Source organism: Giraffa tippelskirchi, chromosome 7 (assembly GCF_054371585.1).
Source record: "Giraffa tippelskirchi isolate mGirTip1 chromosome 7, T2T-mGirTip1v1.2.pri, whole genome shotgun sequence".
Classification (NCBI taxonomy): Eukaryota; Metazoa; Chordata; class Mammalia; order Artiodactyla; family Giraffidae; genus Giraffa; species Giraffa tippelskirchi.
Window position 1 is genome coordinate 87,569,131 of NC_137281.1, and position 21,950 is coordinate 87,591,080.

General features: G+C 52.3%; 1 protein-coding gene across 1 annotated transcript; it reads left to right on the forward strand.

The window, feature by feature from the left end:
• The first annotated feature begins 12,830 nt into the window (after nucleotides 1-12,830).
• Nucleotides 12,831-21,756, forward strand: JPH4 (junctophilin 4). Its single transcript, XM_081506494.1, has 5 exons — nucleotides 12,831-13,209; nucleotides 13,948-14,719; nucleotides 18,183-18,301; nucleotides 18,649-19,181; nucleotides 20,087-21,756. The coding sequence occupies exons 1-5, from the start codon at nucleotides 12,831-12,833 to the stop codon at nucleotides 20,168-20,170; spliced, it is 1,887 nt and encodes a 628-aa protein (XP_081362620.1). The 3' UTR covers nucleotides 20,171-21,756.
• The last annotated feature ends 194 nt before the right edge of the window (nucleotides 21,757-21,950 follow it).

The window sequence follows — 21,950 nt, forward strand, 5'->3', positions numbered from 1 at the left end:
TCTCTGTTGCGGCATGTGGGATCTAGTTTCCTGACCTAGGATCAAACCCAGCCCCCTGCATCGGGAGCACGGTCTTAGCCAGGAAAGTCCCTCATGAGGGTAACTGGACTGTCGTTTTCTTTTTCTTTTCTTTTTTCTTCCTATGTTTGGTCTGGTTTCAGTATCAAGATAATAATATCTTTATAAAATGAATTGGGAAGTTTTCTTTCCTTTTCCATTTTCTGGAAAAGATATGTAAAATTGGTAAAATCTACCTAGTATACGTCAAAAGGGACAGGAGTTCTTCCTTTCTTTTTTCTTTCACAGTGGTAATGATTACCTGGACGAGGCAAAGCACTCATCTACTCTGAGGTTCAATTATGACCTTTTCGTTTTTATATTTCTATAATGCTAGTACTCTTGCCTGGAAAATCCCGTGGACAGAGGAGCCTGGTAGGCTGCAGTCCATGGGATCGCTAAGAGTCAGACATGACTGAGTGACTTCACTTTCACTTCTCACTTTCATGCATTGGAGAAGGAAATGGCAACCCACTCCAGTGTTCTTGCCTGGAGAATCCCAGGGACGGGGGAGCCTGTTGGGCTGACATCTATGGGGTCGCACAGAGTTGGACATGACTGACGCGACTTAGCAGCAGCAGCAATATAGCTTTTACTATGTGCCAGGAACTATTCCAAGTATTCTGTAAACATTAATTCTTTAATCCTCATATAACCATTTAAGGTAGATACCATAATCATTCCTACTTCACAGATGAGAAAATTGAGGCACAGATAAATACAGTAACTTGCAGAAGGTCACACAGCCGCTACAGGCATCCCTCAGAGATACTGCAGGTTTGGTCTCAGAGGGGTGACAACTTTCCCAAAGATGCACAAAATGTGTGTATGTACAGGCTCCGGCACCCTCTCTGACAGCTGTGCTGCTGGGGAAGAGCCCCCTGCAGGATAGTCAGCACCCACCTGTCCATGCAAAGGTCTGCCTGCGGACCAAAGAAGCTGGGTCTGAGGTAAAGCGAAGATGGTTACTGGAAAGTTACATGTTGAGCGACTTCACCTCCCTGTTCAGGTGCCCCATGGGGATTCCCTGGTGGCTCAGACGGTAAAGCGTCTGCCCACAATGCGGGAGACACAGGTTCGATCCCCGGGTTGGGAAGATCCCCTGGAGAAGGAAATAGCAACCCACTCCAGTACTCTTGCCTAGAAAATTCCATGGATGGAGGAGCCTGGTGGGCTACAAGTCCATGGGGTTGCAAAGAGTCGGACATGACTGAGCGACTTCACTTTCACTTTCAGGGGCCCCAGGCCTTCTGCCCTTCCTACCCTAAAGCCTGCAAATCCCAAACCCATTTGATAATGGTTTTCAATAGCATGAAAGCATGCTAATGGGAGGTCTAGCCCAGCTGGGGCTATGGGAAGCCTCTCTCCCTCAACAGCTGGAGGCTTGACCCAGCCTCTAGCACCTCCTGCCTTCTTTGTCTCCCTCCCACCAGCATTTCCTCTCCTTTTTGCACCAAATTCCCACACCAGAGCCTGGCATAAGGAACAGACCCCAGCTCCCACTAAAGTTCCACAGCACCCCTGCACCCCACCTCCCCCTCACTGGCTGCCTCCTCCTCTCCCGGGTGGCAATCTGACTGGAGCAGCTTGAGCTCTGACTTTTAGAGCAAATCCAGATGACCAGGCTCTGGTAACCCAGTGGGGCCTGGGAAGGGACTGGTAGTCCCCGGGGCCATGTGACAGCCTCTGGGCTCTTACTGCACCTTGTCAGGCTTTGCTTAACTCTAGAATGGAGTCCCGGCGGGCCGAGGGATGGGGTGAGGGCAACACCACCACAAACAACACTAGGGCAGAAACTCCAGAGCCACCCTAAGAAGCGAGTGCCATGTTCTGCTAGGAGAGCTGTCCAGAAACTGGTCAAAGTGTGATGGATAGGGCTGTTCAAGGGGGAAGCTCATAGAGACAAAGGCCCAGAAATCAGATCTGAACTGAGGCAAAAACAGAGGGCCTGGTGTGTCATTGGCCAAAATAAAAACTGGCAGACTCTTTCCTGAGTTGTTCAGGGCACTCCTGGGTAGGGTTTGGGGCAAATCCTTCCCATCCACAGTCTGAGGTCACCACTGCCACTGGTGTCTGAAGGCCAGAAATAGAAATGAGACACTTGGCCTTCTAATGTGCTTAATCTAATGCTTGATTTATTAAAGATGAGACAGCGGCCTTTGGCGGTGGAAACCTTACTAGGCATTGGAGTGGCTGGATGTGGCATGTGGGTCCTTATATTCATGTTGTTCCTCCACGATGCTTTCTGTCATACAACAAGGTCAGCCGCTCCCTCACACCCACCCTAGGACTTTGCTCTGGCAGGGGAGGGGCTGCCACATACTAGAGCAATAAAAGCCTACTTAGTCTCCTTTTCCTGTACTTATCAGCATAGGGACACAGTGGTGGATAAGGGGAAGGGAAGCCCAGCTCCAAGGATGGGATTATGATCTTATATATATCCCCCAGGTGATGAATGTCCAGTCACTCTGAGCATATTCAGGGCAGCTCCTGCCCTTGCTTAAACACAGCACCTGCAAGATTCCAGTGACCAGGAGGGCAGTGCAAGAGTGGTCTGGCCACCAGGGGCCCTGGAGAAGGATCTTCAGTCACTAGGTGGTCTGGACCATGAAGTCACAATGACAGACCTGAAGATGCAAAGGAACAACAGGCTCACCGCAACCCCAGCCACCACAGGCCTTGAAGCCAGGTTAACAAATGGGAATCATCACTCCTCCCATCCATGGGGCAGAACCAGGAGTGCTCCCAGAACTGACGGCAGAGGTGAGGAAGGAATCGAGTTGTTGGGCAGATATTCCCTACAGGGTGACAAAGCCACAAGGAAAAAGAGCTGAGAAACTGGGACAGGTCTTTCCAGGTGGGGAGAAAGCTATGGGTGTGATTGGGGTCATTAGGAGGAAGCTGACTGCCCTCCTCACCCAGTCCATCTCCCATCAAGGGCAGGGTTTGGGGAAATCTGCATGGAAAAGTCTACAGAAAGGCAATGTATGCAGTGGCTAGAAAACACAGGCTTCAGGGGCTTCCCTGGTGCTCCAGTAGTTGGGACTGGGTGCTTTCACTGTTGGGGCCAGGGTTCAGTCCCCGCTAGGGAACTAGGATCCTACAAGCCCCAAGGTATGGCCATAACAGAAAACATTTGCAAACAAACAAACAAAAAAACCCCTGCAAGCTTTAGACACCAAAGAAACTGTTCTAAAGGTGGCTCAGAGGTAAAGAATCTGCCTGCCAGAGCAGGAGATGCAAGAGACATGCGTTGGATCCTTGCGTTGGGAAGAGCCCCTGGAGGCTGCTGCTGCTGCTGCTGCTAAGTCGCGTCAGTGGTGTCCGACTCTGTGCGACCCCTTAGATGGCAGCCCACCAGGCTCCCCCGTCCCTGGGATTCTCCAGGCAAGAGTACTGGAGTGGGTTGCCATTTCCTTCTCCAGGGCATGAAAGTGAAAAGTGAAAGTGGAGTCGCTCAGTCGTGTCCGACTCTGACCCCATGGACTGCAGCCCGCCAGGCTCCTCCATTCATGGGATTTTCCAGGCAAGAGTACTGGAGTGGGGTGCCATTGCCTTCTCCGCCCCTGGAGGAGGAAATGGCAAAACACTGCAGTATTCATGCATAGGAAATCCCATGGACAGAGCAGCCTAGTGGGCTATAGTCCATGGGGTTGCAAAGAGTCAGACACTAAGCATGCATGCTTGCTTACTTGCTAGGCTTAGTAGCTACATGGCCTAGGGCAGTGGTTCTCAAAGTGCCTTCTTTGGTCCAACAGTATTAGCCTTACCTGGGAACTTAGGAGAAACGCAGACTCTTGGCCACATCCCAGTCTTCTGGATCACACTCTGGGGATGAAGTCCCACTCACTGTTTGATCAAGCACTCTGGCTGATTCTGCTGCATGCCAGAGTTTGAGAACTGCTAACCTAGGACAGTTACCAATCTCTCTAAGGCACAGTTGTTCTCATTGGTAAAGTGAAGATAATAGTGCCTACTTCATAGGGTTATTGTGAGGATTAAATAAGATACTGCAAATACAGAACTTGGCCCAGAACTTGGTAAGCCTTCAGTGAATGTCAGTTATTAGTACTATCATCTCCCAGCTATTCTGCAAAAGGAAAGGAATCCAGGGCCTAGTGTTGTCCTCTTCCTGGGCCACCTAGTCAGTGTCATTTTCAAGCATTTCAAGCATTTTCAAGATACCTAGTGCACCTCCTGTTGTAGCCACGCGTTCTGGGAAACAAACACACTCAGAAGGACAATGCAGGTAGTGGAGTGCAGTTTATTACACCAGCGGGCCCAAGGCAGAGTCTTCTCTTAGCCAAGGACTCTGACCAGCATTTGTGAAAATCTTTTATACCCCATGTGTACGTGTCCAAACTCACCACCCCAAGTTCCTTGAGACTTACATAAACAAAGGAAGGGTAAATACAATCACAATAATCCCATCATTCATGTGTTATGTGTTCAAACAGCTAAACAATTGGCCAATAATCAATAAGCCTGAGGTTACACTCTGATAGGTACAGAAAAATTTATGGCCTGTCCGGAGACAGGGGTGATTAGTGTAAGTTTTCTCTTAGGCGATGAGTAACCTGGATGTGATCTTCAAGGTTCCTCTGTCTGGAGGGGGTCTTATCCTTTTATTGTCGTTTCCATAGGCACTAAGCACAGAGTTTAGAGTCCATTAGAGAGGTGGCCGAGCATGATCAGCATGAACAGGCCTAAGATGGAGTCCAGGCCCTATGAATTCCCTCTTCACTCCCTCTCAGGGGGGTGTTCACTGTGTATTGAGGGAAGGGAAGGGACTAGGAGGCTACCTGCTTCAGGTCCCAGCTAGGGAGCTCAGCTGTGTGTGGGCTTCCCTTTGCATCTCCCACACCGGGGGGCCAGGGACACACTGGCTGCTCCATCCTCACTGAAGGGTAAAATCAACTTCTCTAAGCCTCACATCAGCCTGCACCACCATCACCTCTTCCAGAGTTAATAGAAAACTGTGACTCAAATAACGGATTAGATAGGTAAATGTGCTGGTGCAGAGATGTTATTAGTTGAGACGTAAGGAGGGGAGGCTAACCTCACAGTGTGAACGCCCTTGCTCTCCCACCTAACGCTAGTGCAAGGGCACATCCTGGTCTCTATGGTTACCAAGAACAGCCTCCTCCAGGAGGACCAGAGGGTAAACAGCAAGAATTGAGTCCTTGGTTGCCACAGCAGGAAGGAGGCATCCCACAAAGGCAAGGGAGGAAAGGGTGGGGCCATTTTCCACCAGCTCCAAGGGGCAGAAGGAGAAGCCTCTTAAGCTGAAAATGAATTTCACAGAGAAGGATATTTCCCTGCATTTATTCCTGGCACACCGTGTTTTGAACAGTCGTTCTCATTTTTCTTCGAAGATGTCACTTTTAAAATTTTTTTTCAATTTTTCTATTTTCATCAGACAGAAAGAGTCAAGTAGATGTGAATCTCTCTTTAACACATGCTAATTTTCCGTTTAATAAGGAAATTCTGTGGGAAGTAGCAGTTGCAGCTGCAAGAGGTGAAATTCCACCCTGGAAAATAAGATGGGGGAGCACAACTGAGTCCAGAGTGAACATCAGAAACTTAGACACCTGCAGCAGAACGCCAAGTATTCACACACGTGTGATGATTATAGTTTAGGGTCTCCACCGGCCGCCTCCTGCTCTTCGGGCAGCTGCCAAAAAGGGATGTGGGGAATGAGCGGATTGGTTGTATCCTCAGGTTATCTTCATGTACAAATATAAACCATTATTATGAGTTAAAACAGGATATTGGTGTGGGATTTAGGAATGCACAGGGGTTTTTCCCCCTTCATATCTGATATGCCGGATGACTCTGGCCTTGAATCTCAGCTTCTCCAAGACCCCTGCTCCTCTCTCTGCCGTAGGGCTGGCCTGCCCTGCTCTGAGAATCTCCAGGATCCTAAACCCACCTCCCATCGACACATACACGGGGCTAGGACTCAGAGCAAGCTGTGATAAAATAAGGCACAGAGCAGTGCTATAGTAGAATGCAACCTGGCTGGTTTCTTTGCCTATTGGGCATCTTACCCTGCCACTTCCCATGGCTCAGAGGTACAGGCCCCGAGACCAATGACCTGGATTATACCCAGGCCTTTCTTCCCCTGATCCTCTGATCCCCACATCAGTCATTTAAAGCATACAAACATGTGCTCCTCAGTGTGAGGCAGGGTCCCTCAGTGTGCACCCAAATCTAATTCAGCCCTAATGACAGCCTGTTTCCACCTCTGCTTCCTATCCCACCCCAGGAAAAACTTAGGTTCTTTCTCTCAGCCCACTGGATGATGTTGAAGGCCCAACCCCATAGCATAACCCCCAGGACCACCCCCCTTTCCAACACCAAGCTGCTCCCTTCATAGCCACCATAGGAAGCAAATGAGTTTAGGAGGGATGAGGGGGTACCAAATGATGCTGGACTTTGCCGGGCATAGATCCCCTCAACAGAATCTGAAGTTCTTGTCCTCTCCCACAGGGGAAAAATGGATATCCATGCCCCATTTGCCCATGTTCAGAGGATTCGCAGTCCCTGAAGGCCCATCCTTGGGTCTTTTAGTCCATAGACTTTGGGTTAAAAATCCCTGCTCTGTAGAGAACCCAGTCCCACAGACAGTGTGGAACGAGAAACAGAAACAAGGCCTCAAACACCCTTTCCCTTCTCAGCAGCCAAAACCGGGAGCAGGGAAACGCAGGAGTGGCCACACAGGGAAAGACAGCATCCTGAACATTCTAGAATCATGATCTGATGAGCAGGGGAAGCTATGTGTCCCAACAGCTGTGGCCAGACAGAGGTAATGCAGTGTCTGGACACTGGCCATTCCTACCCTCTCTCCCACCATGGGGATCTCTCTCTGGCCCCATCCTGACCTCTGGTGGCTGCCAATGGGATGAGGTGGGAGAGCTTCCCAAGCTCCTTCCTGCCCTGTGGGGGTGGGAGGGGGAAGCAACCTTGGAAGATGAACTTCCAAGCCTACAGGCCCCTGCTGGGGTCCCCGGGAGATATCAACGTGTTTCACAGGATGCTTCAGAGGGTTCACTCCACTACAGTGCCTTCTCAGTCTAAGCCTGGCAATCAAACAAATGTACATGAAAAAAAACATTTTTCACCTGTCAAGTTGGCCAAAAGGGTGTGTGTGTGTGTGTGTGTGTGTGTGTGTGTGTGTGTGACTGAAAGAGGAAAGTGAACAGGCTCTATCTTGAAAGCAGGACTCCATCTTGGGCCGGACTGTGGACTTTGAGCTATATGCCCAGTATCTATGGGAACGACATACCAACTGGAAAACCAGGCCCCTAAAAGGAAGAGCCCCAGGGCTCTTCCCTAGACTCTCCGTAGCCTAAAAGAATACCCTAATTATCTGTGTAACTGAATAGAATCATACATTCTATTATACTTATTGGGGTATGACCACAGGCCAATTAATATTTGTCCACTGTTAACTACCTAGGCTTAAGGCATATGAATCACGGGTTAACTTTGATTGTATCTCTGTTCAGACTAGTTTCAGGGAATTTGGGGAGGTGGGTTTGGGCACGTACACTTAGGGTATATAAGGTTTTCACAAAAACTGGTTGGGGTCCTTGGCTAAGAGGAGACTCTGCTTTGAGCCGGCCGGTATAATAAACTGCACTCCACTACCTGCATTGTCCACTACCTGCATTGTCCTTCTGAGTGAGTCTGTTTCCCGGAACGCGTGGCTACAACATGACAAATTCATGAAGGCAATAAGACCAGCATTCTCATGCACAACTGGTGAGAGTACAAATTTGTACAACCTTTCTGGAAGTGATTCTAGCCAAATAAATCCAAAATCTTACCAAGTGTTTCTATCTTCTGGTCCAGTAATTCTGGGTCTGTTAAGAATCCAACTTCATGAAATCAACAGACTGAAATAACTTGATACCTGGGTTTTGAAATAAATTGAAAAGAAAACAAGATTAGCCAAAAGTGGTAACTGTTGAAGTTGCGGGATGGGGACATAGGAGTTTTTTATTCTATTTTTTGTTTATCTTGGTATAGGCTTGAGATTTTCTGTGATAAAACTTTATATGTATTTTTGGCCACACCGCGCAACTTACAGAATCTTAGTTCCCAGACCAAGGGCCTGCACCTGGTGCTGCAGTGGTTAGAAGCCTGCATTTTCAACGCCAAGAGAGTGGGTTCAAACCTTGGTCAAGGAGCTAGAATCCCACAAGCCTTGTGGCATGGTCAAAAGAAAAAAAAAATTGATGTTAATATTTAATAGCAAAAACTATAAATAGCATAAATGTGCTATGCTGGAATGGTTCAACAATTTATGTTGTATCCAAACAGTGAAATATTATGCAGTCATTAAAAATTCAAGGATGTTTTAATGATATGAAAATTTGCTTACAGTGTAATGCAAAGCAAATAAGTTGGATACAAAATTGTTTATGCAGTATTTAAATAATTATGTTAAATAAGAAATGCATAGAGGAGAAGACGGTATGAAAACATTAATACACTTGAGTGCTAGTCATGCAATGACTATGGGTGATTTTTACTCTTGATACTGTGCTTTCCTATTTCTACATGTCTTACTTTTATAAATAGGCCCCCAAAATTGCATTTGTTAAAATAATACTCCCTTGAGAGTCTGACAGATATTCAACTCCAAGGGCTGCCATATATTAGCTGTGCAACACTGAGCAAGTTAACCTCTGGGTCTCAGATTCCTCACCTATAAAACTGGCATAATGCCACCTATTTTTCAAGCCCCATTTACTGGGCATTTACTATGTACGAGGCACTAGACCGGGTGGTTTTGCCTCTATATATAATCACACGTGCTAGTCATACATGATCATTTCAATCCTCACAACAGCCTGAGGTGTAGGTTCCCATTTTAGAAATACACAAACTGCAGCTTGGAAAAGTTAGGGACTGTGCTCAGGTTTACCCAGCTAGCTGGCAGTAGGGTCAGGGCTCAGACTGAGGCCTGTCCGTCTTTGCCAGCCCAGTTCTTGGCCTCCTGTCTGGGCTGCTCAAAGTTGCCATTTTGTTATGAGGATTGAGTGAAGTAACACAGGTGGAAGACCATCCACAGGGGGGCTCCACGTCCAGAGCTGCTTCATTTCGTATTGGTTCCCTTTTCTATGACCCCCCAGGGTTTACTAAATTGTGGCAGAACAAACCATTGCATCCTCCAAAGGGAAAAAAAAAAGGCATCTTGACCCTAAAAGAAGGGTTATAGGTCCTGTAGAGACAGACCAGAGAGGTGCTGGAAAACTGCCTCTCAGGGCAATATGAGGGGCTAGGACTGTGTGTACCCTGCAGTTTCCAGGGTAGTTCTGCCAGGGACTTCATCAGACTATACCTTGATTTGCAGCTTAGAATTCAGTACTGAGTCACCCTGCCAATAAGCATTGCTCCCCACTTTTCACTTACCCTGACACCATTCTTCCCTAAAACACAGGGCACAACTATCCCCAGACCCATAGCTTTGTTTTTCTCTTCTTGTTTCCTACCCCACTTTTTTTTTTTTTTTGGAGAAAAGGGGGATCTTAGGGTCTGAATAGTACAGTGTGCTGTGTGGAGAAGGAAGGCCTGAATATCTACAGGTGAGTGATGCAAGGCAGTTGGGCCTATTCCACAACTCCCTTCTGGATTCATCTTTCCCTAGGGAGCCAGCGAAAGTTAGGCTATTCTCTATTTCTACCCCTAGCTCGTCATAACATAAACTACTCTAGAATTGCTTGTTAGTTGTCTGTCTTCTCTACTAGATAATAAGCTCCATGAGGGCAGGCACTAGGCTGTTCACCACGGGATCTGTCTCTCATGCAACATTCCTGATACATCATAAACTATGTACATGTCTCTCCATTCAGCAAGGGAAAGAAAAGGAGAGAGAGAGGGAGGGAGGACCTCTCCATCAGCAGCCTTGTCCCAAGTAGACCCAGAGTTGCCCCATCCCGTGCTAAGTGCTTAGATGTGGTCCCAACCCTGAAGGCTTAACATGTTTCTCCAACCTCATACCCACCTTTAGAAAAACAAAGTGCAAGAGAAATTTCCTTTTATTCCAAACTTCATGCTCTTTACCTCAGTACTCAAAATGGATCTCCTGAGTTTAAGGGCAGTTTCCAAGTACAAGGGATTCCTGGGAGGAATTATAGGGCTCAAAAGGTGTCTCAAGTCTGTCCTAATCCTAGTTCTGCCACCTCTGCTGTGTGACCTTGGGTGAGTGATCTCCCCTCAAACCCTGGCTGGGCCTTGTTCTCTTCTCTGCAAAATGATAGGGTAGACCAGAACTTGTATGAAAATGAAAGCACTTGAGAGAATTCCCTGGCAGTCCAGTAGTTAGGACTTAGTGCTCTCACTGCTGGAGCCCTGGGTTCAATCCCTGGTCCAGGATCTAAGATCCTGAAAGCAGCCAAAAAGAAAAAAAGAAGAAAAGCACTCATTTGCAGTTGACTCTCTACCCTGTTGTGAGTAACTGGACAGTGTTCTCCTTCCTAATGCTTAGGGGCAGGGTACATTCAGTGTCTGAGTAAGCTGAGAGGAAAGACATATGTGCCTACTTCTGTCTGTAAACAGGAAGACCCAGGTTGTGTGGCCCCTCGGGTCAGGGAGCCTCAGGGAGCAGCGGAAGGCTGAAGGGGACCTTGCCACAATAAAGCACCGCCCAAAAAACACGTCTTTGCCTCTAGGTTTGCAAAAGAGAAGACCCAGATCTTCGGGGCACCGCCCAAGCAAGACCCCGGTTCCCTATTCAAAAACAATGCACCCCCTCATGCCTGCCCTTCCCCTCCCTGGGAACAACCCAGGGAGAAATAGTTGGAGTGGGTGGAGGATGGTGCAGTCAGGCCTCCTGGCAGGGCCCCATTTCAAGCTTGCTCAGAAAGCGCAGGTGCGGAGCCTCTCGGTCCACTGCAGCGGTTTCTTAGGGAGGACAGTGGATTTGGTGGACACAGGCGTCCAGGCCCAAAAGCTTCCTGGCTTCAGTCCAAGCAGCTGGCAGGTTCATCCTTCTCTCCAGGGCCCCACAAACACCACTTCCGGCCCTCCAGCCCCTGCTTGAGCTCCGCCTGCCTAGATGTCTCCCCAAGCCCGCCCTCCCAGTGCAGAGCTTTCTCCCTCCCTCACAACCCTTATTTCACTCTCTCAGTCTCCATATCTATTTCTTCTCCCTCCTTCTCCTCCTCCCCTGCCTCTCTTCTCCTTGCCATCCCTCACCAGCCCCAGAATGGGTCTCCCTCCCTTTCTCCCTCTCCGACAGAATCTCCCCCCGCCTTAGGTCTCATCCCTGCACCTCTTTCTTTGTATTCCTCTCGCCCTCTCCCGGCCCCGCCAGCATCTCTCCTCCCCCGGCTGGCTTCGGCCTCCCCCAGCCTCCCCATCTTCAGCTCAGTCTCCTCCCCCGGCTCCTCTCCCCTCCCCTAAGCCTCACCCCATTCCCGGCCTGCACCCCAGGGTTTCTTTTCACCCTGGGGGGCTCGGTGCCTCTCATCCTCCACTCTACGGGCCTCCTCCCTCAGCGCAGGTAGAGCTGGCACCCATCCTTTCCTGCCCCGCCCCCAACGCTAACCCCGCCGACTGTCTCTTCATCCCCGTCTCCTTCTCTCCCCACCCTCTCCTCTCTTCTCTCTGCCCCTTTAAATCTGCCTGGCCCAGCCTCCCCCGCGATGCTGGGAGGGAGCAAACATTGATTTGTGCTGGGATGGAATCAGAATTTTGATTTTTTTTCCCCTCTCCCAACCATAAGAAGAAAATAATAAAAACACCCCCTCTTGATAGCCCCCTCTCTCTTCCCATCCAGCTCCCAGCTCCTCTTCCTTATCTCCATCCAAGGCAGATTTTTTTTTTCCCTACACTGTTCTCATCTCCCCCTACCCCTGCCACTACCTCGCGCCCCCTCCCTCCACCGCCTGCTCCTCCAGCTGGGGAGAGAGGGGACTCTCTCCTGCGGCTCCTCCACCTTGGCTCTTTGGGTTGGAGCAGTCTCTCCGGAAGGGGAGGGGGCTTGTCTTGTCTGGGCGAGGTGGGAGTGGAGGTCTCCTGCCATGGATGCTGTGCCTGGGAGGCAGCCTGAGCCCAAGCCCACATGGTGAGTAACCTGCCTCCTCCCTTCTGCCTGTCTACCATCCCCACCCTCGCCTTTCCCCTGCAGAGCCTCCCCCAGCCCCATCCTCTCCCTCACCAAACCCTCTGCCCACCTTGCTCCGATCTCCCCCGTACATCTCCAACCAACCCCCACCCTTGCCAGGGAAGCCAAAGAACCGGGGCAGAGAGGTCCTGACAGCAGGCAGGAAAGCGGGTGGTCTACGATTCTGCCCAGCCCCCCTCTAAGGACCCCCGCCTACTGCCATCCACACTCGATATTTTGGGGTTCCAGGTTGGAAAAGTGGGACTCCCGCTAGGGGTGAGGATCCCAAGCCCTGAGAGCGGCCCTGTATAAGAAAAGAGGGGTGGGGGAGTTCTGTGCCTCCAAAGCTTAGGAGCTGCTGGAAGATGCTGCCGAACGGTGGGGGGTTGGGGGGCGGCGCTGATGCCCCGGAGCCACTGGGCCAGGGAGCGGCGGGCAAAGAGGAGGGGCCTCCCTCGCCACTTCCCCCCTCTTTCTCCGCAGCCACTCAGGATGAGGGTCCGGCCCTGCCAGCCCGCGCTGGGGCCCCCCCGCCCGGCCCCGGTCTAACTGCCCCCGCCCCCAGGCCTCGCCCGGCTCCCAGGCCCCCAGCCGGCTTCTCCAGCCCCAGGATGCGCTGAGCCACCGGGGGGCTGAGGCCGCGCCAACTACATGCATGTCCCCCGGGGGCAAGTTCGACTTTGACGACGGGGGCTGCTACGTGGGGGGCTGGGAGGCGGGGCGGGCACATGGCTACGGCGTGTGCACGGGGCCCGGCGCCCAGGGCGAGTACAGCGGCTGCTGGGCGCACGGCTTCGAGTCACTGGGCGTCTTCACGGGGCCCGGCGGACACAGCTACCAGGGCCACTGGCAGCAGGGCAAGCGCGAAGGGCTGGGCGTGGAGCGCAAGAGCCGCTGGACGTACCGCGGCGAGTGGCTGGGCGGGCTGAAGGGGCGCAGCGGCGTGTGGGAGAGCGTGTCCGGCCTGCGCTACGCCGGGCTCTGGAAGGACGGCTTCCAGGACGGCTACGGCACGGAAACCTACTCCGACGGAGGTGCGGGGCCCTGCCCACTGTCTGTCTGCTCGTCCGCGTGCGCCTCCCCGCTGGCCTGCCCTGCTTATGCTTTCCCCAGCCAGACGCCCCTGTGCTCCACTGTTGTCCTACACTCCTTCCCCATCGATAAGAGCCCCTGCACCCATCTTTCTGCCCTCTCCCCGCATCATCACACACGCCTTCCTCATTTGCCTGTTCCCTGCCTGTTTTCCCCTCTCCCCCATCTGCCTGCCCTCACCCCTTCCTTGTATGCCTGAGCCTCACATCCCGCCTCTCCGACCCTCACCACCCCATCTGCCAGTCCCCCCCACACACCCCTCCACCTGCCTGTCCCTAACACCTCTGCTCTGCCTGTCCCCTCACAATTCCTCGGCCAGCTTGCCGCTGATAGTTCTCTTTGCCTGTCATCTATACAGCCCCGTCACCCTGCCCCTCACACCCTCTGGACTGCCTGTCCTTCACACACCCCAGCCTGCCGGTCCCTTCCCCTTTCCCCTGTCTACTTGCACGCCCCTAATCCATGCATCTCCTGCTACCTGCCAGTCTTCACTTGGCTCTTCCACACCTTTGCGACCCAACCTGGCCAGTCCCCAGTTCCTAGTGCCCATCCCCGACCTCCACGCCAACTGCCCCCACCTCTCCCACCCGACTCTGAGGCTTCCAGGGGCGCATGGGGCTGGGAGTGCAAGGAACGACGGGTCCTGACTCTTTCTCCCCCTCCTACCTCGCCCCCCGCAGGCACCTACCAGGGCCAGTGGCAGGCGGGGAAGCGCCACGGCTACGGGGTGCGCCAGAGTGTGCCCTACCATCAGGCGGCGCTGCTGCGCTCGCCCCGCCGCACCTCCCTGGACTCCGGCCACAGTGACCCCCCGACGCCGCCCCCGCCCCTGCCCCTGCCCGGCGACGAAGGAGGCAGCCCGGCCTCTGGCTCCCGGGGAGGCTTCGTGTTGGCCGGGCCCGGGGACGGTGACGGCGCGTCCTCCCGAAAGCGCACCCCCGCGGCCGGCGGGTTCTTCCGCCGCTCGCTACTGCTCAGCGGGCTCCGGGCGGGCGGGCGCCGAAGTTCCTTGGGCAGCAAGCGGGGCTCCCTGCGCAGCGAGGTGAGCAGCGAGGTGGGCAGCACGGGACCCCCGGGTTCCGAGGCCAGCGGGCCCCCGGCCCCGGCGCCGCCCGCCCTCATCGAGGGCTCGGCCACTGAGGTGTATGCGGGCGAATGGCGCGCCGACCGGCGCAGCGGCTACGGCGTGAGCCAGCGCTCCAACGGGCTACGCTACGAGGGCGAGTGGCTGGGCAACCGGCGGCACGGCTACGGGCGCACTACCCGCCCCGACGGCTCTCGCGAGGAGGGCAAGTACAAGCGCAACCGGCTGGTGCACGGGGGGCGTGTGCGCAGCCTCCTCCCTCTGGCCCTTCGCCGGGGCAAAGTCAAGGAGAAGGTGGACAGGGCGGTCGAGGGCGCTCGTCGAGCCGTGAGCGCTGCCCGCCAGCGCCAGGAGATCGCCGCTGCCAGGTGGGCACCCAGTACAGAGCCCGAAGCTGGGTTAAGGGGAGAATGTACCCCGTGGATACGAAAGGGGGGCGTTGCTTAAAGGGGGACCAAGACCCAAGGCCTAGGGCTGGTGGGGAAGAGGAGGCCTAGGACCTGGCAGTTGTAGCCCTGGGTATTTGTTGTGTTTGTATCTGAGGCTACAGGTGGACTTAGGTGTAACTGTGGGTGGCTGGGTATTTGAGGGAAGCCCTGTTAGACTATAAGTGTGTCTCAGTGTCTTTTGTGGGGAGTGTGTCATTGTGTGTGGGAGTAGCAATGAGCGCTGCCTTGTGCCGGCCCAGGAAACCTCTCGGAACTCAGACATGTTCCTAGCCTTTCTCGTCTTGTAGCTGATCCAAGCTGATACAGCCTCCAGGACTCTGCTGCTGGGAGCAACAGCCCCAGGCAGAGACACAAGAGGTGTACATTCCTAACCACATCCAAGCCAGCCCACAGTCTGATACCATTTCAGCCTTAGGCCTGGGGAAGGTCTGGTTTGTACAGCTGATCTGGAAAGTGAAAGTGAAAGTCGCTCAGTCGGGTCCGACTCTTTGCGACCCCATGACTATACAGTCTATGGAATTCTCCAGGCCAGAATACTGGAGTGGGTAGCCTTTCCTTTCTCCAGGGGATCTTCCCAACCCAGGGATTGAACCCAGGTCTTCCACATTGCTGGCAGATTCTTTACCAGCTGGGCCACAAGGGAAGCCCAAGAATACTGGAGTGGGTAGCTTATCCCTCGTCTAGAGCATCTTCCCAACCCAGGAATCGAACCCGGGTTTCCTGCATTGCAGGCGGATTCTTTACCAACTGAGCTATCAGGCAAGCCCACAGCTGATCTACCCACCTGAAAAAATAGTCCCTCTCAGCCCTGACTCCTCGGCCTCCCTTAACCCAACTGATAAAGGTTGGAGGGAAGCAGTCTTGCCTGTAAATGAAATTTTCTTTCTGTAAATCAGATTACATTTCATGCATCAAGAACCTCATTATCTCAAGCAGTGCAGTCCAGTAGGAATATAATGTAAGCCTAATACATAATTTTGAATCTTCTAGTAGCCATATTAAAAAAAATAGGAAGAAACAGATGAAATGAATTTAAATAATATATCTTATTTAAACCAATGTATCCAAAATATTATCGTTTCAACCTAAAATAAGTATGAAATAATTAAGGATTTTATATCACCTCACCTCCTCTTTTTTCCCTAAATCTTTGAAATCTAATATATATTTTGCACTTAGAGTACATCATTCAATTTGGACTAGCCTCATTTTAAGTGCTTAATTTTAAGTGCTTAATGGCTTGTGACTGAAGAAAGCCAAAAATCTATTTGTAATGAGTTCATAAGCTCCTAGTTATACAACTTACACATAGGAATTTTTAGATACTGTTTTTTCTTGAAAGGGGAGGGCACAGTTGAAGGATCTTGTTTGAAATTTGAGAGTATTTCAGAGGATGAAAGTCAAGATATGTCCAAATATGCTTGGGTGTAAAGTGTGTGTGTGTGTGAATGAATAGGTCATATCCAGAGTAGAGGCCTGAACCAGAGAATGTCTATGTCTATGTGTGGATATATCTGAGTTTCTGGATGGTTAGAGTCCAGGGCCTTGAGCCAGGGAAGGGGGAGGGCAGAGCACCAGGGAGCACTTTAGGCTGGATAGGGAGTGGGCATGTGAAGGAAAAACTGGTCTCAGTAGCCAGAAAGATCAGGCAGTAGGAGGAAGCTGGTTGATCTCCCCAGCAACAGGCCTAGCAAACTTGATTGGCTGCTGGTTGCCATGGAAACAGCAGAGCCTCAGCAGCAGGTGCACATAGAGTACATCATTCAGGTAGCCTGAGTCTGGCCTGACTCCTGAGCACAGACTGGGTTTACTGGCTAGGGTCTGACCAACCATACCCTCAAAAGTGAAAAGCACAGGCCCTTGTCAATGTTGCAGTTTCTTGGCCACCAACAGAACACAATGCAACCCCAAACTGTGATCCTAATCCCCTGTCTTAAACTCTGAGACCAGCTCAGTTTCAGAACAGGGCTAAGCATATAAATCCTGAAAGCAGGTAAGACAGAAGAACAGGGTTATCTGAGATCCCTCCAAACAGGTTCTAGTGGTCCTTGACCGAACAGGTCTGAGGGGAGAAAGCTGACCACATCTCCCAAGGTATATAAAGAGGAAGTAGACCTAAGATGACAGGGGACACCATGACCCTCTCCATACCCTGATACCCAGACCACTTTCCTAGGCCAGATAAAACAAGCCCGGGGCCAGAGGGAGTCATGGGTCTTGATACATTCAAGCCCATGGCAAGTATATCTGATTACATTTACCTCTGGTCCTTCAGTCAAGATTACATCTGCCTCTGGTCCTACACCCCATCTTCAGCCAAGATTACAGAACTAATACATTAATTAATAAGTCATCTATGATTAACAGCAGAGGGTAAAAGGGAGAAGAAAAGTGAGGAAACATCTGACATCAGGTGGAAAACTGAGAAACAACAGAGGAAAGGATCAATAATGCTTCAAGGTTACCTGTAACTAAGGAGCAAGGCTGGGCTTCCCTGGTGACTCAGATAGTAAAGAATCTGCCTGCAATGCAGGAGACCTGGGTTCAATCCCTGGGTTGGGAAGACTCCCAGGAGGAGGAAATGGCTACCCAACCCAGTATTCTTGCCTGGGAAATCCCGCGGGCCACAGTCCATGGGGTCGCACAGAGTTGGACACAACTGAACAACTAACACACAAGGAGCAGGGCAGTGTTGAAGGCTGGTTGTGAAAGGGAGATTAAGCGCTCACCCAGAAGGTATGATCACAGTGGTGAGAAAGCACACATGTTAGCAGGGAGAGGGAATAGGTAGTGGCAGAAAGGGGAGACCCACCCAGTTCCAGAGCTCAGAAAGGAGGAGATGGGGTGAGGGGCAGTGACAGTGATCAGGGGCAGGGAGAAGGATGTGATAACAGAAGTGGCTGAAGAAAAGAAGATGTTAAATTCTCATAACACAGGAGGTACCAACACAGCAAAGTGGCATAGCTTCTGAGCACCAAGCAGGTGAGCTGCAGAGAGGTGCTAAGAAAGTGAGGCCTCATTTGTCATTGGGAGGGAGCAGGACAGGAATGGAATAACAGGGCTGCGGGCAGCAGGGAGGGCCTGGCCCCAGCAGCTGGAGGAAGGGAAGTGTTACTATTGCTTGAAATGGTGGAGGGGTGCGAGAAGAATGGGAAGGTGTGATGACAGCAAACATAGCCCAGGTATCGGAGAGGAAACCAAAGGCCAGCTGCCCTGCCAGGCCGTGGAAGGGGAGCAGCTGGCAGAGGGTGAACGAGGGTGAGGCTGCCAGAGGTGATGTCAGATCTGGGGGCTGTGACATGGGGGGTGTGGTGAGTTGGGAGGGACATGGGTCAAGGGACTGGAGTAGGTCTATTAAGACCCTGTCCCCGGAACCCGACAGGGCAGCAGACGCCCTTCTCAAGGCAGTGGCAGCCAGCAGCGTTGCCGAGAAGGCTGTGGAGGCAGCTCGAATGGCCAAACTGATAGCCCAAGATCTGCAGCCAATGTTGGAAGCCCCAGGTAAGATGTGGGTAGCCTGAGGCGGGGTAGGGGGTTGGCTTCCTGGGAGCTGGAGGGACCTAGGCTTGGAAAAGGGGGCAGTGAATCCCTGCAGGGGGCTGGGGATGGGAAAAGCCAGGGTATGAGAGTCTAAGGGGACAGAGGGTGGGGACCAGCCCATTTGTTTGAGGACTAAAGTAGGCATTTGAGAAATAGGGTAATAAGGACTGGGGATTGGGACCTGGCATTGAGAAACTGCAAAGTTGGGGTACCAGAGTCCTGGGAGGTGACCAGACAGAGATAAAATTGTAGCTTTGGCAGCCCAAGGCCAGTTCAGCCCGTCTGATTTGTAGCTGTCCCTACCCCAGGCCGCAGACCCAGACAGGACTCAGAAGGTTCCGACACCGAGCCCCTGGATGAGGACAGCCTTGGGGTGTACGAGAATGGACTGACCCCCTCAGAGGGCTCCCCTGAACTGCCCAGCAGTCCTGCCTCCTCCCACCAACCCTGGAGACCCCCTACCTGCCGGAGCCCACTGCCTTCTGGAGGGGACCGGGGTCCCTTCTCCAGCCCCAAAGCTTGGCCTGAGGAGTGGGGGGGCCTGGGTGAGCAGGCAGAGGAACTAGCTGGCTATGAGGCTGAGGATGAGGCTGGGATGCAAGGGCCAGAGCCCAGAGATGGCTCCCCACTCCTTGGAGGCTGCAGCGACAGTTCTGGAAGTCTTCGAGAGGAGGAGGGGGAGGATGAAGAGCCCTTTCCCCAGCTGAGCACCCCAGGGGGCTCAGAGCCAGAGCCTGCAGCCTTGCCAGTCTTGAGGGGCCTGTCCTCGAGGGGTCCTGAAGCTGGGTGCCTGGTGGAAGAAGCTGAGGAGGCTGCTGCAACGGAGAGGCCCGCCCAGCCGGTAAGAAACTCTCCCACCGCACCTCGTGCCTTCTGAGTTTCCCATCCTTTCTGGCCCTGCTACCCCTCAAAATTTGGCCTATCATCACTTCCAGACCTCTCTCTGATCCCCTGTGGGGCTTTGATTTGCACTTAGCTTTCTTTTTGCCTACCCAGTCTTGGACTATATCCTGCCTCAAAAAAAAAGACATAGAGAATTTTCAAGCTGGGAGGAACCTCCAAGACCTTCACATCCAACTCCTTCACTTGACACATGGAGAAACTGAGGCCCAGAGCACTTACAGTAACTCACCAAGGTTACAAATGAACAATTATCAGTAGAGCCAGAACATCTTCCCATGCTCTCCTTTCATATCATTTCCACCCCCACCCCCACCTCCACACTTTCTCTCTTTGGTGCCCAGGAATAAAAAAGGAAAAGCTTGTTCCCTCCCTACCCTGACTCTCCCTCCCTCTCCAGGGAAGAAGGGAAATAGGGAAGAAGGCAGAAAACTGGGAGGGGTGGAGTTTCCCTAGAACCCTCTACTCTGATTGGACTCCAGGCCTTCTCTTGTTTCCTAGCAACCACATCCTCACCCCTTCATCCCTCTCTGCTTCACTGCAGTAAAGGCGGCTGCTGCCAACGTCTGCTACTAAGGCCAGGCACCTTCTGCCTGGGCCACGTGCTGCAGGGAGGGGAGAGGAGCAGGGGATGGGCTCACTTGAGGGAGCCAGAGGGAAGGCAGGGCTCTGCCTGGAAGTAGAGGGCTGTTTTGCAATCCAAAGCAAAAGTTGGAGATATCCCTGCTCTGGCCTCTGAGGTGTCTGGGATCCTTCTGCTTTGCCACCTCAGCCAGGGCAGGAGGTGGGACTCATAGCTGCACCTGGTCCTCAGGCACTGAGACTGCCTTTTCCCCATCTCTCTAGGGAGCTGCCAACCCACTGGTGGTGGGAGCCGTGGCCCTCCTGGACCTCAGCCTGGCATTCCTGTTCTCCCAGCTCCTCACCTGAGGCACCTGCCTGGCCTAGTTCCGGCTTTGGTTGCTGCCTCTTCACTCCTCTGACCTGCCTTTTTTCTCTTTTTCTTCCCCCCGGTTGTTTTTTTCTCCTGTCTTTCTTTCTCTTCTCCCTTCCCTTTCTTTTCTGTCCCTCTCTGGTTTTATCTCTCGCTTTTTCTTTCCCTCTCTCCTTTTAGATCCTCTCATTCCCTCTGGCTCTGTCTCTGTCTTTCCCGCTCCCTTCCCTCTCTAGATTGTTCTCTTCCCTTCTCTCTCTAGATTGTTTACATACGAAGGGCTTTTCTCGCTCAGAGTCTCTTCTCTGAGACACACAATTCTAAGTCAGACCATTGCCCCCACACCCTCCCTGCCTTTTCTTTAGACCTGAACTTGGATGAGGGTGGGGGTTTGGTGTCCTGAGGAGCCTCCTGGAAGCTGAGTGGAAAGGAAGAACATGGGGAAGGGGTATACTTGATACTGGAGAAGACCGTCGACTGGGCAAGGCGCTGGCCGTGCTTCTGGGACTCCCCGACCCAAGGAACCTGGTGTCCCTCTGAGGCCTAGTGACAAATCTGGAAGGGGTGCGGCCTCCATCTCTGACCTAGGAGGAGCCTATCTCACCTCCAAGCACTGAGCTAGGTTCTTGCCAAACTCCATCATTCCCTGAAGGAGATAAGGGAAAGGAAAGTAGAACAGCTCCCGAGCATCTTCTCCCCCTTTCTTTCCCCAACAGCCAGCCCCTCACCCAACCCCCTAGGGTGGCATGCCATGTCGAGAGCAATGTGTAAAGGAAAGATAACGTCCCCTGCAGCCAAGCCCACCCGCTGACCTCTCCCACCTTTCTCTCTCCCCCTAAAAGTTTATTTGGTTGGTCTGGACTCACGTGTGGCCTTTGATTAAATTCCTAAGGGACCTGAAGAAGACATTTCTACTGCAGAGGGTTAGGGGCACCTGAGCAAGGACCCCACTCCCCAACTCTGGCAGTAGTGGCGGGGGGAGGCAGTTCTGGAAAATGAACCACACAAGACAACAGGAACTCACAGGGCAGGAGAAGCTGGTCAGTAGTCTCTAAGTGGGTTAGATCCCTTCCCCCATCATATCAGAATCTTGTGAAATGGGAAAACAACACGAAGGAGGGGATCAAAGGAAGCCAATCTCTCACACACTTTCCAGGCAGAGCCGAGGTGAGAGTCAAACCGGGGTGAGAGGTGGGTAGAGAGCCCTGTTGGAGGTTGTGGCTGATCCCTGGTACTAGCTTTTCCCCTGGGGACAGGAAGCCCTAGGAAGAGGGGGCTCGAGGGTCCCCAGGGGATCTTTCCTCCTTCCCCTGCATGAGGCAGAGGCAAGCTGCCTGCCAACCCCCTCCCTCAAGGAATGGCCTTGCCTGGGAATGCCCACCACACACAAACTCTTCTTTTTTTTCTAGTCAAACTCTGTTCACTCCTTGGCCTGCCTCCCTCCTTCCTCCCCTCTCAACCTTTACTTCTGATTTCTATTTCATGGAATTTGGGATTGACGTTAAACTACAACAGTGCCGCCAACACCAAGTCTTGCAGGAAAAAAAAAAAATACAAAGAAATTTAACAACAACAACAAAAATATATTAATAAAAAAGTTCAAAAAAAGGGGGGGGAATTGTCCTCTCCTTTGGGTGCGATGGATTCAAACCCAAGCTCTTAGCAGCTCTCCGGTGAACGAACCCTCTTGGGAAGTCCCAGGCCTGTTAGACAGTCTCGCCGCCCCTAAGTAGTTAAAGAGATCCTTCCTTTCAACTCCAAATCAGAAAGGCCTGA